The following is a 13,654-nucleotide window of genomic DNA, read 5'->3' as shown; positions in this document are numbered from 1 at the left end:
GAAAAACACCCTCCACGCAGCGCCCCGGCATCTGTCAAGTGAGAAGACAGATCAGAACGGAAGGCGCCTGCGAATTGGAGCCATCCGGATGCCCCTGCGGAGGTCCTCCAAGAAGAGAACAGCCTGCAGTCCACCCCAACCATATGAGTGACTTCGGAGGGATAGAAATGTTTCCTGAGAAACTTTGAGTGCATATTTGCTTTTTGCCAAAATTGTTTGGCGCCCTCCTTTCTCTGGGATATCACTGCTTTGGTGCCATCTTCCCTGTTGGCCATTTTGCTGGATTCATAAGCCAGGATTCTGAATCATGTGCAAATACCATAAACATTTTGAAGTAAATGTTTAAAACCTTGTTTTGAAAGCTTCATGTGCACAAATTGAGAGCCAAGCTTGTGTGTGTGTGTGCGCGTGCACCCATGGTGCAACTCTCATGCTGCAGAGATAGACAAATGGCTTCCTGTACTTTAGCTCTAGGGTGTAGAGCAGGACAATTTCCCTTCCTCTCCCTTTCCCCTTTAACTGAAGCGCCTCCATCCTCTGTGTCCCCTGGAGGCAGCATGCTCAGTCCTCAAGACATGGGGGGGGGGTGTATTTTCTGCATGTTCTGTGAAACATCTCTTCTGAGTGGGTCCATTCCTGCTGTTGGGGATTAATAGCCTGTGATGTTTTGAGATTGTTCCAGTGGTAGAGGTTTCTTCCAGTGTGTGTACAAACTGTCATCAATCTGCCCAGCCTGCAAGTGGGTATACTTCTTGGCCCCATTGCTAGGGGGCAGCCCTAATTCCCTTTTGGATGCATGTAGTAACCAGAGTATCTTGGGCTATGTGCTTACCAAAGTTCAGCTTTCTTAGTGGTCTGGAAACACCATAACTATTGGGGGGGGTACATTTTTTATTTGATGTGTTTGATGGCTCGGGGTGGGGGAGGGAAATGCCTCCTTTGGACTTGGCTAGTAAGTGTGGTGAGAAGTGTAGCTTCCATGGGAGTTGCCATTTTGACCTGCCACTTGAATATCTGCTTTGGAGGACAGAATGCAAAAATATCCAGTTTTCAAATTTGCTTGTAGCATATTTCAGCTCTTGTGGTCATGTGGAAGTCTGATTCTTCCCAGAGACAGAAATTAGTGCTTACAACCTGACCAGGCACAACACGTAGTGCAGAGAGGAGGGAGGAGGCAGATCTGGGGCGACAGGCTGCATCTTTCCAGGGCAGCTGTTGGACAGAGCAAAGTAGTTGTTCAGGGTGGGGAGTGTCAGAGAAGAATGTTTCCAGGAGAATGGCATGATTTTTTGAAGCTGTTGCATGCTTTAAGGAGCAATCTTAAGAAGGTCTGCTAGGGAGTAAGCCCCATTTTACTCCCAGGAAAGTGTTCTTAGGACTGTGTCTTTGGCTTGAGTTGGTATTTGTCAGAGACCGCATGCTCTTTCCCAATATTAAATAATACTTTACGTATCAGCTACCAAAATAGGTCACCTACCACATTTTCAAATCAAGCGGCATTTCTGTCACATTTCTAAGCGCTTCACATGCACCATCTTTCAGTGACCCTGTGAGGCAGGGCAGGACTGTTCTCCCCGTACTGCAGAAGCTGAGAGATGACAGCATTCCTCCGGTCCGTTCAGAGAGGGTGCAGCAGGGAGAGGCTTGATTCGAAATTGCTCTACTACAAAGGGCAGAGAGAGGAATTTCAGCGGCATCCTTTCTTCTGCGCTCCGACCACTGCTGAGTCTTGCAGAATTGAGGCTGCAATGCCAGCTTTTCCTGGAAGGGGGCACCAGAACCCAGCAGTTGCCCAGCATCGCTGGCAGCGCCTTTGTGGAAGGCAGAAGGTTGAGCCCCGGCTCTCTGCAGCTCTTTGTCTTGGAAGAAGTGTTCAGTTTTCTGCCTACAAAGCTCAGCTGCATGGTTGGGTTTCCAGGAAAAACTCAGCCATGAAAAGCAAGAACAGAGCCAGCACTTCCACCCGGCCTTCCTCTGTTTCTTTTCTTCCCAGTCTGGAGAACTTACAAGAGCTGCCTGGAGGTGTAGAAAGGTTGCAGGGAGCTGCATGAAGAACACACTGTTTTGTGCTATTCTCTTTGGTTCCAATAAAAGGCATGACATGAACATTTTTAAAATGTTGTGCATGTGCACTGAATTACCACAAGGCTACACAAGGAAGTAAATCATGCCAATGATGTGCATTTGCTTAATTTTTGCATAGTTAACTGTCCATCCAGTTTTCAGATGCTTTTGCTGATAAACAACAAAAGAATTTACAGAGGAGAATGGATTCTCAAAGCAACAGTACTGTAAAACCTTTTTCTAGGACTAAGGAAAACACCCCAAAAGAGTAAGCAATCTGAGTAAGCAATCTGGCTGAGCAGCAGAGCATTCACCTGATGTGCAGAAGGTCCCCAGCCAGCCACAAGGTACCTTGGTGGACTGGAGGTCAGACTCCGTTTCCAGGTGTCTGACTTTGGACCACCCCAGCATTCTTAATCAGGCTGGATGAAAGATATTCCAGGCTGTGATGGAGAGAGCGGCCCCCATTCCGCTGAGTGCAGAGTCTTCCCAACGAGGACAGGGGCTGTGGGCAGACGGAACTAGATTAGACGGTGCTGGATGAAAAACAGGTTGCCCCAAGGGCTGCTGGGACAGAAGATGGCTACACTCCCTTGTCGGTTATAAAGGTCAGCAGTCCACAGCACTCTGTAAGGCAGAGAGCAGGAGTGAAGTGTGCCTGACTGCACTGACCAAGCTGAAGTTCAGCGCATGAAGGAATGAGTCTGGTGTTTGGGATGGGGGGTGGGGGGGGCAGGCTTCTGCTCCCCCAGACACTCTGGGCTTTCTGCAGTACTTACAGTGTAATGACTATCACAACAACCCTGCAGAGGCTGGGAGAGGAGAGGGCCGAAGTGTGCCGAGGTCCTGGCTTCCAGCCCCAGTGAAAACACTGGCCCTCCAGTAGGACAGCTGTGATGTGCGGGTGCGTGGGTGTGTTTGTGGGTGATGTTGCTGAAGGCAGCCCTGGAGGCCCAGGGCAGGGGAGTCAGTGGGCCTTGGGGGGCTGGAGTCAGAAGGCCGGAAGCGCAGCCTGGGCCTTAGCAGAGCCGGGGGCCCCGGGGCAGACGTTCTGGAAGCGAGGGCAGATCTCTGTTTCACCCCCTCTGTCCGCCTTGTGTCTGGGGGCCTGGCCACCCTTCTCTCTCTCTCACACACACACATGGAGGGAAGGTGCTGATGGAACAGCCAGTGGGACTTGCCTGTGCGAATGCCTGGAGCATGGCAGGTGTGTGTGTGGGGGGGGTGTCTCTGGGGCCACTGCGAGTAGGGTAGCCAGCCTCCAGGTGGGGCCCGGAGACCTGCCGGAATGGCCTGGGGTCAGCCGAGCGGCCTTGCGCTCTGGCCTGGCCTCTGGCGGGGTTCTCGTCCGGCTCCGCTCCGCTCCGCCGGCGCCTTCTCCCGCAGCCCCTTCGCGCGCGCTTCGCCAGCCGGGTCGCCCAGGCGTCGGGGGCGTTGCGGAGCCGCTGGGCGGGGGCGGCGGCGGCGAGGCGGGCGGGTCCCAGCCTTGACATCAGCCGCCGCGGCGCCGCCTCCCCGCTTCAGTCGCTGGGCGGACGGGCGGGCGGGCGGCGGCGGCGATGGGGCCGAGGCGGGGGTCGGCGCGGCGGGGCGCGGCGGCGGCGGCGGCGGCGGCGGGGGTCCGCGGCGGGGGGCGGCGGCGGGGGTCCGGGCGCGGCGGGGCATGAGGGCGGCGGGAGCGGCCGAGGCGGAGCCGCGATGTCGGTGCCGCTGCTGAAGATCGGCGTGGTGCTCAGCACGATGGCCATGATCACCAACTGGATGTCGCAGACGCTGCCGGCCCTGGTGGGGCTCAACGCCACCAAGCTCAGCGCCGCCTCCGGGGGCACCTTGGACCGCAGCACCGGCGTGAGTCCCGCGGGCGGGCGGGGAGGGGACGAGGCCGCCCGCTTGGCCGGCGCTCGAGGGCGCGCTCACCGGTTCCCCGAGGGGCCCGGGCCGGGCCGGGCCGTCTCGGGCGTTCGCCCCGTCCGAGCGGGCCAAGGAGAGCGTGCCCGACCCTCCTGGGGGCCCTGCGGCCCGGGAGTGGCCAAGGGCCGGGGAGGGGCTTCTGGAGCCGCTTGCGAGGGGCCCGCCTCGCCCCAGCGGGGCCAGGGAGCCGCAGCGCCGAGTCCGGCGGGGCGGGGGGTGGTGGGGGCGCCGGCGCCTCTTCCTGGCCAGGGGCGAGAGGGGCCGCCCGCCGAGCGCGTCCCCGGGGGCGCGGCGAGGTCAGGCGCGGAGGGCGGCGCGTCTCCGAAGGGCAGCCGGGAAGCGGGGGCGCCCCGCCAAGGACCTGGGGGTCGTCTTTGCACGCCCCTGCGGAGCATTGATGGGGGGGGGGGTCGGGGGGCTGCGTCTCTGGCGGCGCTCCTCAGCCCCCCCCCCCCCCCCGCTCTTGACTGGTCGAGAGGGTGGCCGGCGCTGCTGCTTGCCAAAGGAGCCCCTGGCTGTTGAATGGCTCGCACCCTCGTGAAGGAGGCAAGCTTGCCCAGCCTGGATTTGGCAGCAAGGGCTATTGGGATCAATGGAGCCAAACTCCAGAGGAAGCCTGGACCCCTTCCTGTTGCACAGGTGACTTTCCTGCCCCCTCCTGTGTTTTGGGTCAACTCCCATGTCACGTTGGCGTAGCAAGGGTCCACAGGGTCTCCAGGAATCTCCGGAGGTTTGTGCTGCGTGAGCGGCTTCTGCTGGCGAGCGGCGGGGGAGGGGCACCCTGGTACCCTTCCTGGGCAGCGGGAAGGCCTGGCCGCTGGGGGCTCAGTTCTGTGCAGGCCCTTGGCTGCTCGCCCCCCCCCCCCCGGGTCTGGCTTGTGTCTGCGAGGGGCCACGAACGAGCCGCTTGGTGGCCACGTGGCGCCTGGGGCCGGCTCCCGCGCTCGCTGGCTCTCTGGCGCCCTCTCTCCCAGGGTGGCTCGCGGGAGCCCGCTGCCACGGCGGCGGAGGCTGCAGCACATCCTAGGGCTGCTGAGACGGGACGGGGAGGCTCCGCTTCTTTGGCTCATTCCCACCTGCGGAAAGAGTGGATTTGGCGGCTCCAGGATGGTGCTGCGGTGCCCCCCCGGCCCGGCTGATCCCCTTGCAATCCAAGTCCTTTGGAGTAGGATCCACGAAAGCAGCAAGTGGGGGGTTGTGTCCCCCTCTCTCTTCAAGGGGATCGGGGTTCGCAATCATGGATATCCTTTTTAGCAAAACGAAAGCGGAACAAGCGCAAGCATCCCTGTCTCCGCGCAGCATGTGGAGCTGCCCCGTTCTGGACCCTGGCCCTCCACTCTGCAGCCAGCCCTTCACGCTGGAGGTCACTCACCTTCCGTCGTTTCGCCAAAGCCCCCTGAGAAAGAAGTGGGATCTTGGAGCCACCCCAGAGAAGGCCAGGTCTCCGCAGCCTCCGCTTCAGGTGCAGGGACAGCACGCTCAGGGAGGCGTCCACAGCTCACAGGAGGAGACCGTAGCAAGGAGCTCAGATCTGTGGATGGAAAAGTCCCAGCGACCAAGTCTGCGTGCCTCTGCGGCTTTCCTCTCGCACCGCTGCCGTGCTCCTAACTGAGCCTTTGCACCAAGGCGGAAGTGCTCATAGAGGCAGAGGGTAGGGGTGCACATGCATGCCATCAGCTATTCCCTTAAGGCATCCAAAGCATGACCATGTGGTAATGAACAGCTGCACAAGGTTGTCCGGTGTTATTTGGACTGCCTTGTGAGAGGGGGTGAGGTGGGAGAGAGAAACGGGCCCAAGGCCATGCAAAGAGCTGTGGGGCTGAGCAGAGACTTGAGCTAGAAGGATGGCCTACAAAGGCCACACTTGCCCCACAGAGCAATGAGAGCCAGCATGGGGTAGGGGCTGTTAAGAGTGTCGAACTAGGGTCTGGGAGACCCAGGTTCAAATCCCCACGCTGCTATGATAGCTGGCTGGGATAGTCACACAATCTCTTAGCCCAGCCTACCTCACAGGATTGTTGTGAGGCTAAAACGGAGGAGAGGGGAACAATGTCAGCCACTTTGGGTCCCCAGTAGGGAGAAAAGTGGAGTTACATCAATGATGTAAATAAATTAGAGGAGAGTAGGGGAACTGATTCGCTGATCCTTTGTGATTGTGTTTTGCTTGGTACTCAGGTTCCCAGGGGGTGGAGCTTTCGTGTGCTCCTCCCCTCTACAAGCAGGAGCCGTTGGATGAACAAAACAGGCCAATCTGCTCAGTTTTATACTGGTAGCAGAAGCTGTTCTTGAGTTACGGTGGTGTCAAATTTTGACTTTTTGTGTGGAGAGCTGGCGATCACTCTCCAAGGTCTTTGGCAAAGACCCGTTCACTGGAGAGGCTTCCAGGCCCCTTCTGCATGCGAAGAGTGTGCTGTGATCCTGCAGACGTTCCAGAGGCAAGGGGGCAGGGGCTCTGGGCCAGAAAACCCCACCGTCCCATTGCCAGGTGCCTGCCACACTGAAGGGCTGTTCCACCCACCGGTTCTGCGTTGAGCTTCTGAAGCGGCCTCAGTCCGAAGAGAGGCCCTTGCCCCCTTCAGCTCAGCACCATCAGTTCCAAACAGCAGCAGGGCTGGAGTGAAGAGGGGGCCTCTCCAGACCCCTGACTGCCAGAACCCACCAGGGGAGGGAAACTGAAGGCTCTACACTTTCCTGACGGTAAAGATCCCAGATGGAAGAAATGCTCTGGCGTGGATATTTTTTTGCCCTGCCTTTTGGTTCAGCTCTCCTTTTTGTAGGCAACAGACAGACCATAAAGATGCTTTTATTTATGTCCTTAGTAAAAAAAAGAAAGAAAGAAAGAAAGAAAGAAGAAAAGAAAGTCCCTGGACATGCTATTCAGAATGCCTGAGCACTGGAAGAATTTGAACCTTGTACAAGATCACAAATGCACTGGAGAACAGAAGGGTCTGGGAAGTTTGGGTGCAATGCCCAGAGGGGTTTCTGTATCCAGTTTATTCTCGCTGTGGTTTTTGCTGTGGACGTTGGCCGTGGAAATCAGCTGGCAACATTTAGTTCCATCCTAGTGAATTTGGTCATTTTCCAGTATTACTGTTATGCTGTAAGCTGATCCATCGGCAGCAGGCACATTTTTAAGGATCCACCCATCTGTGAGAAAAGAATGCGTTTAGCAATTTGTCAGTGTCTGGCAAGATTATTGGTTATTTGTAGGGGCCGTAACCATGACAAGCTGTCTTTTTACCAGCAGACGAGGCCCGTGGCAGAAACCACAATCTGAGTGGTAATTAAAGAATGCATTTCTCAAAATGTGGTGTGATCAAAGAGGAAAGAATTAACAGCAGAGAACCTTCAGGGGCTTGATGGTATGTGTGCGTGAAGTGCCTTCAAGTCGCAGCCGACTTACGGCAACCCTTTTTTTGGGGTGTTTTCATGGCAAGAGACTAGCAGAGGTGGTTTGCCAGTGCCTTCCTCTGCACAGCAACCCTGGTATTCCTTGGTGGTCTCCCATCCAAATACTAACCAGGGCCGACCCTGCTTAACTTCTGACATCTGACGAGATCAGGCTAGCCTGGGCCATCCAGTTCAGGACTTGATGGTACAGGGTAACAAATGTCTTTGTCTGGTGCATCTTCCTCTGGTGCATAACCTTTGTAGAGCTCTGCAACCAGGTGCGGATAATGCCTTCAAGGTTGTATCCCCCATTAGCTGGTGTGACTTGGCTTCCTGTCATCCTCAGATAAACAGATTTCACTGTGGGCAGAAGCAGCCTGGCATGTGGGAGAGAGAGGGGCAGGGTGTCCTCACCCTCCCAGCTCAGCTCCCCCTCTCTGGACCTGAGGTGGCTTTGGTGCTCCCCTATGGATGGCTCTGGCTCTGGAGCCGGCATGCTCTGATCTGTATCAGTTCAGTGGCTGCCAAATAGTAACAGCTTCTGGTTTGTGTGACAAAGCCCATTTGGTTTAAGGGTGGTTTTACAAAGGCCAGGTTTATGTAGGGACTGTCTGTGCTGGGTGAGGGCCAGCCTTCTGTCTCCTGTGCTGCTGACCTATTAGACACTAGAGAGAGAGAGGGTGCAGTGTTGCTCCAACTACTCAGCTTGGGTTGTTGGAGCTGGGGGAGCAAAACAAAGGGGCTGAGCTGAAACAACCAAGGCGTGGGGTGGCTCTCACTTTGCTCTTGGTGGTCCCCCCCCTCAACCCCCCACTTGCAAAACTGGGGTAAGAACAGTGGCGTACCTAACAGGATTGTTGTAAGGATTGTTGACATATATATGAATCAATTTGAATTACAGAAATGGAAGAGATATGATGGATTTGCCTTTGGCCTGCAAGCAGCTTCCCTCTCCCCATTTTGCCTCAGGCTCTTTGCCCTCTTCCCTCGCTAGCTTTCTGTTCCCTGAGTCTAGTGGAGGCTTCTCATTTCCTTTTTTTATTATTTTTTTCCTATTTTTCTATACTAATTAGACAAGGTATTCAACAATCAATATAGGTAAACATCAGAGTATAAATTCTAATAAACAATTGAAAATACATACATATATAGATAAAAAAATAAAATTTAAAGACTTTCCCTACACCTCCCTCAATCTTGTCATTTATTTGTAATCTCCTTTGTTTAAGATTCTAATCCTAATATTGTTACAAACGTTTATAAGATTTTTTTCTTTATTTAACATAATCTAAGTATTTGCTATTTCATTTATCTATATTCAAATAAAGAAAATAAAAAAAAAGAAAGAACAGAAATAAAAAGCACTATTTTTATAATAAAAAATGGGTTAGATAATAAGTATCATTTTTAACTTCCTTTGAGAATGAATATCATTATGATTCCTCCATTTCTCCCACATATCTAATAAGTATCAGTTATGTTAATGCCATTAATTATTCTGTTTTTGTCAGAGCCAAGCCATTTAATCAGTCCTTTTTAATTAAATCCTGAGAAAAATTAAACCCTTTGACCCAGTCTCTTTATCTTAAATTTCCAGCATCTTCCTCTTTTTCCCAGTAGCTTTAAACGTCGGGCATCCATGGAAGTTGTTAGTGCAATTCCCTCTGTAAAAATTGATGGGGGATAGTAAATCTGCAGCATGTTTTCTTCCATCCCTAAGGCGAGAAGAAAAATCCCGGTATTTCCAGCTTTTTGCCCTTTTAAATTCTCCCAGTTAACTTTGAAAAGTTCATCAGGTAGATCATACAAACAAAAGTCAAAGTCTCTTACGTTCATATCCATAGTTGTCAGTTGGGTTGGTTCAATTTCTTCTTGCAGATGTATATCCTTTGGTAGTCCTTCATAGCTCTCCATCTACTTTACATAATTTAATTCTTCTTTTAATGGTTTGTCGTTTGGGGAGCTTCCTTCTCTCATCTCTGATCTCATTGTCATAATTCGGTCTTTTATATCCTTGAGATCTCCCAAAATTACATCCAGTTTCCGATTGACAAGTTTGTAGATATTGTTTGTCAGAGAGACTAGTCGATCCATGAATTTAGTCTCACTTTCCATGTTTGCTACTTCTGGTAGTTTGTTGAGGTTTAATTTGTAAAATCCAGACAGGTATACATTGTGAGTTGTAAAGTGGTGTTACTGGGGACAGGATATAAGGTCGCACGCCTGCCGTTCCTTCCTTTTGCCTCGGAACTTGGGAAGTATTTGTCAGTTACACAGTGGTGCCACACATCCGGTCTCAAATCCCGTAGTATTCTCGTGGTGGCAGACGATAGCTGATGCTTCCAGATAAGACATGGCTTGAAAATTTGTTTACTCAGAAAAGCCTCCTCCCGGAAGTGAGGGGGGAATCTGCTCGTCCCTCCCCTTTACACTTCTGAATTTCTGATTGGTTGCTATAACGTCATTCAAAAGGTCCCAATTGTTATGTCTATCCACCGATCAATTTGATTAAGATTCTGCCGGCTTATCCAATGTTTTTAAATGTCAAAGAGTCATCCGAACCTCAGATGGGGAGATACGGATTCTATAGATATTTTTTCCACTCCTTCGGGACTTCCAATTCCAGGTAAAACAAAAGAGTTCTTGTTACTTACTCAGATTTTAGAAGAGTAGGTATTCTTGCTTATGTATCATTGCTTAGATGGTAATAGGTAGGGGAGAGCTGAGCCTAATTCCAGAGAGACGTTCGCGGCAATGTTTCCCCTCAGGCCAGGCGGGACCTCATCCAGGATTCCGAGAGTCGTCCGATGGCTCTCTCAGCAAAACTGGGGGTCAAACCGCACTTCAGGGGCAGCAAGGGAATTCCTGTTTCCCAATCCACTATTTAGGATCGGGTAGGGGTGCAGAATTACACCCCAGATTCGAAAGAATCTTGGTTCCCTTGGGAGCCCCCAAGAGATGTGGTGCTCAGCTCAGCGTCCCTAACGGAAGTCGAGGCTTCTCATTTCCTCAATGCCTTCTTGATTTTGTTCTCCATGCTGCCATCTTAGAGTTCCTTTCTTGTGTGTCAAACCAGGTGTTGCCTACCAACCCCGAGGAAAGCTGGCAGGTGTACAGCTCTGCTCAGGACAGTGAAGGGCGGTGTATCTGCACGGTGGTGGCCCCTCAACAGACCATGTGTTCACGGGATGCCAGGACCAAGCAGCTGCGCCAGCTGCTAGAAAAGGTAAGTGGAGGAGCGGAGAGCAGGTCGCTCTGCAGCGCCCACGGGCGCAGGACTTGGCTTGACCTTTTGCATTCGACTTTTATCAGAGCAGCTTTGAACGTTTTTTGAAGGAAACTAAAGGTAGTTTTTGTTTGATCAATGATCGTTAGCTTTGGGATAGTAAATTACAAATTATCTGACGCATCCTTCGGTAGGAAAAATGGAGCTGCTTTATACTGAATCAGAACATTAATTTTCTTCTCTGACTAGCAGTAGGGATGTACGGTCAAAAATTTACTAATCAAAGTCTAACCTGAGCCACTTGGAATTTGTGAACTTAGTAAATGTAGTAGGGGAGGGGCCGTGGCTCAGTGGCAGAGCATCTGCTTGGCATGCAGAAGGTCCCAGGTTTAATCCCTGGTATCTCCAGTTAAGAGGACCAGGCAGTAGGTAGTGTAGAAGACCCTTTTCTGCCTGAGACCCTGGAGAGCAGCTATGAGTCTGAATGGACAGTACTGACCTTGATGGACCGATGGTCTGATTCAGTATAAGGCAGCTTCATGTGTATGTGTTCATGTGAATACAAGGAAAATTATTTTTGACCTTTGAGAGCCAATGGAAGGCTTCTGATACAACTATTTATTCTGGCACTCCACATCAGGTTTCATTTTTATGGGCAGCAGGAAGGGCAGAGATGAAAAAGATATGTACCTGACAGGGACATGTACCTGACAGGGACATGATCCAGCCTGCGCAATTAGTCTATTTTCCTACCACACAGAATGGTACCAATTGGCATTTTAGTGCTCAGTGTTTCTACTTTCCTCCAGTTATTTCTGATTCAAGCATCCATTGAAGAGGAAGTATGCTGAGCCTGCCCATTTCTGTATAAAGTGAGGGGGCCCCTTTAAACAAGGGAATTAAATCTGCCAATGTGGTGTAGTGGTTAAGAGTGGCGGACTCTAATCTGGAGAACTGGGTTTGATTCCCCACTCCTCCCCATAAAGCCTGCTGGGTGACCTTGGGCTAGTCACAGCCCCACCTGCCTCACAAAATCTGTTGTGGGAAGGGGAAGGGAAGGCGACTGTAAGCCACTTTGAGGCTCCTTATGATAGAGAAAATCAGGGTATTAAAACCTTTTTCTGTGCTCTTCTGTTTGAAACATATTTTCTCCCAGCTAGGCTGTGATACGGGAAGTCAGCCAAGCTGATGAAAAAGTGCTGAAAGAAACTGGGCACAGGAGATTAAGGTGTAGGAGGGGGCGACACATAGTGTCCCTCACCCACACGTCGCATTTGGGTAATAAAAACAGCTCCCCCTTCCATAATTTCCTACTATGACTAGTTTTAATTCCAATATTAAATAATCTGATTCAAGTTTTAAAAACAAGACAACCTGACTATTTTTTTTTTTTGCATGAAATGTAGACATGTGGGTAGAAATGTGGAAAATGAGGAGTGGAGGGGCGAGAAGGCAGCTCCTGAATGTTGTGGATTTTGTTTTTCTGAGGCTGCTTATTTATCTGGGCTGAGGTTTTGGTTTCTCTTTATCCTGGATGAGCACTCATGAACTGCTGTGAATGAAGGAAATGCTTATGTGCTGTATGGGGTTACTTGGGGTTTTATTTTATTCTGTATGTTTTAAATTGTGATTTGTATGCCTCCTTGAGCCACTGGAGCTGAACAAAATATTCAGAATTCTTAAAACTTTTTCACTTTCACCACTCAGATGTTAAATTATGAGCTGTGAATTCATACTTCAAATGTGAATTATTATTTTTTGCCTTAACATTCAAAACTTGATTTTGGGGGGGGGGGGAGTTTTTTATTTTTAAGATTGCTGTGATTATTTTGAAAGGCACCAGCTGTGAGATTTTAAAGTGCCAAAAGTCAAATTCTTGGTTCCTTTGCCTGTCCGTTAGCAAATGCTGTGCAGTAGTCGCAAGCAGTATACAGCCTTTGCATTCAACCACCAAATGCTGAAAAAGGTCAAATATTCTAATCCAGTATCTCATGATACCAAATTCTGATCAGCCAGAAAACATCTGGAGAATAGTTGATATTCACATTTGCAGATGGGAATTATGGGAACAAATTTATTCCAGAGCTCTAAGGCCTTCATGGGGGTGGGGGCAGTCTAGAGAAGATAAATTTATTTGTTTCAGTGAGGCACTTGATAGTTATGATGGTGGTGAAAGCCACAAACATATTCCGGAAGTTAAGTGCATGCTGGTTAATTAAAATCATGAAAAGATCAAAGCCATGCTGTTGCCCCAAATAAATCTGCAGGAGGGGGAAGTCTCCAGTTGGCTCAAATCACATGACAAAACAATGCTCTTTGCTTCAGTAGCAGGGCCACTTGCTTCACATGCAGAAAGCCCCCAGTTCAACCCCCAGCATTTCCAGGTAAAGGTAACTTGTGACAGACCTTGGAGAGCCCCTGCCAGTCAAAGTAGAAAGGCGGAGCTGGGCGGAGCAGCAGCCGTTCCCATGCATTCACAAGCCTAGCAGGCCTTGGTGGTCCGCTCGCTTTCCTTTTAAGGGCAGCACTTTCTCCCCCTTGGAGAGCAAGGCATGCGTGTTTGCTTGATCGCTCCCACTTCAGGCTGTGGCCCTCTTAGTCCAGTGTTCCATTTCCCGCAGAAGCGGGCCCACTGCCTCAGGCCACTCCTAAGCACCACAAGGAGTTTCTTTTTCTTAACATGTCCTCAGCCGCGTAGCACAGGGTGCACGGCCTCTGAATATGGAAGCTCTATTTAGATAGCATTCCTTATGTCCATCAACAGACAGATCCTCCGCAAATGCATCTACTCTTTTTATGGCAACTAGGCTAATGGCTGTCCCCAGTGCATACAGATGCTCCACTCCTGAGCCACACCCTCTACCAATGAGGAAACCTAATATGGGTCACAGAACCTAATATGGGTCACAGAAGCTCTTTTCAGCCACCAGAAGCAGACTCAGAAGTAGACTCAGAAGTAGACTCAGAAGCAGACTCTTAAAAGAGAGAAGTGCTGTTGCTGGGGCAGGCGGTCTTGCTGGGTCGCTCACTGGGGCCAGGGGGGCCCTTCTCCTTGTCAAAATG

General features: G+C 51.1%; 1 protein-coding gene across 2 annotated transcripts in view; it reads left to right on the top strand.

The window, feature by feature from the left end:
• Window positions 1–13,654, top strand: part of OLFM1 (olfactomedin 1) — a 41,002-nt gene that overhangs the window by 10,592 nt on the left and 16,756 nt on the right. The window contains exons 1-2 of one of the 2 annotated variants that reach the window (XM_056860476.1): window positions 3,738–3,912; window positions 10,442–10,591. In XM_056860476.1, coding sequence (XP_056716454.1) covers window positions 3,763–3,912; window positions 10,442–10,591 — 300 coding nt within the window. In that variant the 5' untranslated portion in view covers window positions 3,738–3,762. Of the gene's footprint in view, window positions 1–3,737; window positions 3,913–10,441; window positions 10,592–13,654 lie in introns of those variants that run through there. The other variant, XM_056860477.1, reaches the window with a different exon arrangement.

Source organism: Euleptes europaea, chromosome 14 (assembly GCF_029931775.1).
Source record: "Euleptes europaea isolate rEulEur1 chromosome 14, rEulEur1.hap1, whole genome shotgun sequence".
Lineage (NCBI taxonomy): Eukaryota > Metazoa > Chordata > Lepidosauria > Squamata > Sphaerodactylidae > Euleptes > Euleptes europaea.
Note: the sequence above shows the minus strand (reverse complement) of the source record. Positions and strands in the feature narration are given on the sequence as shown.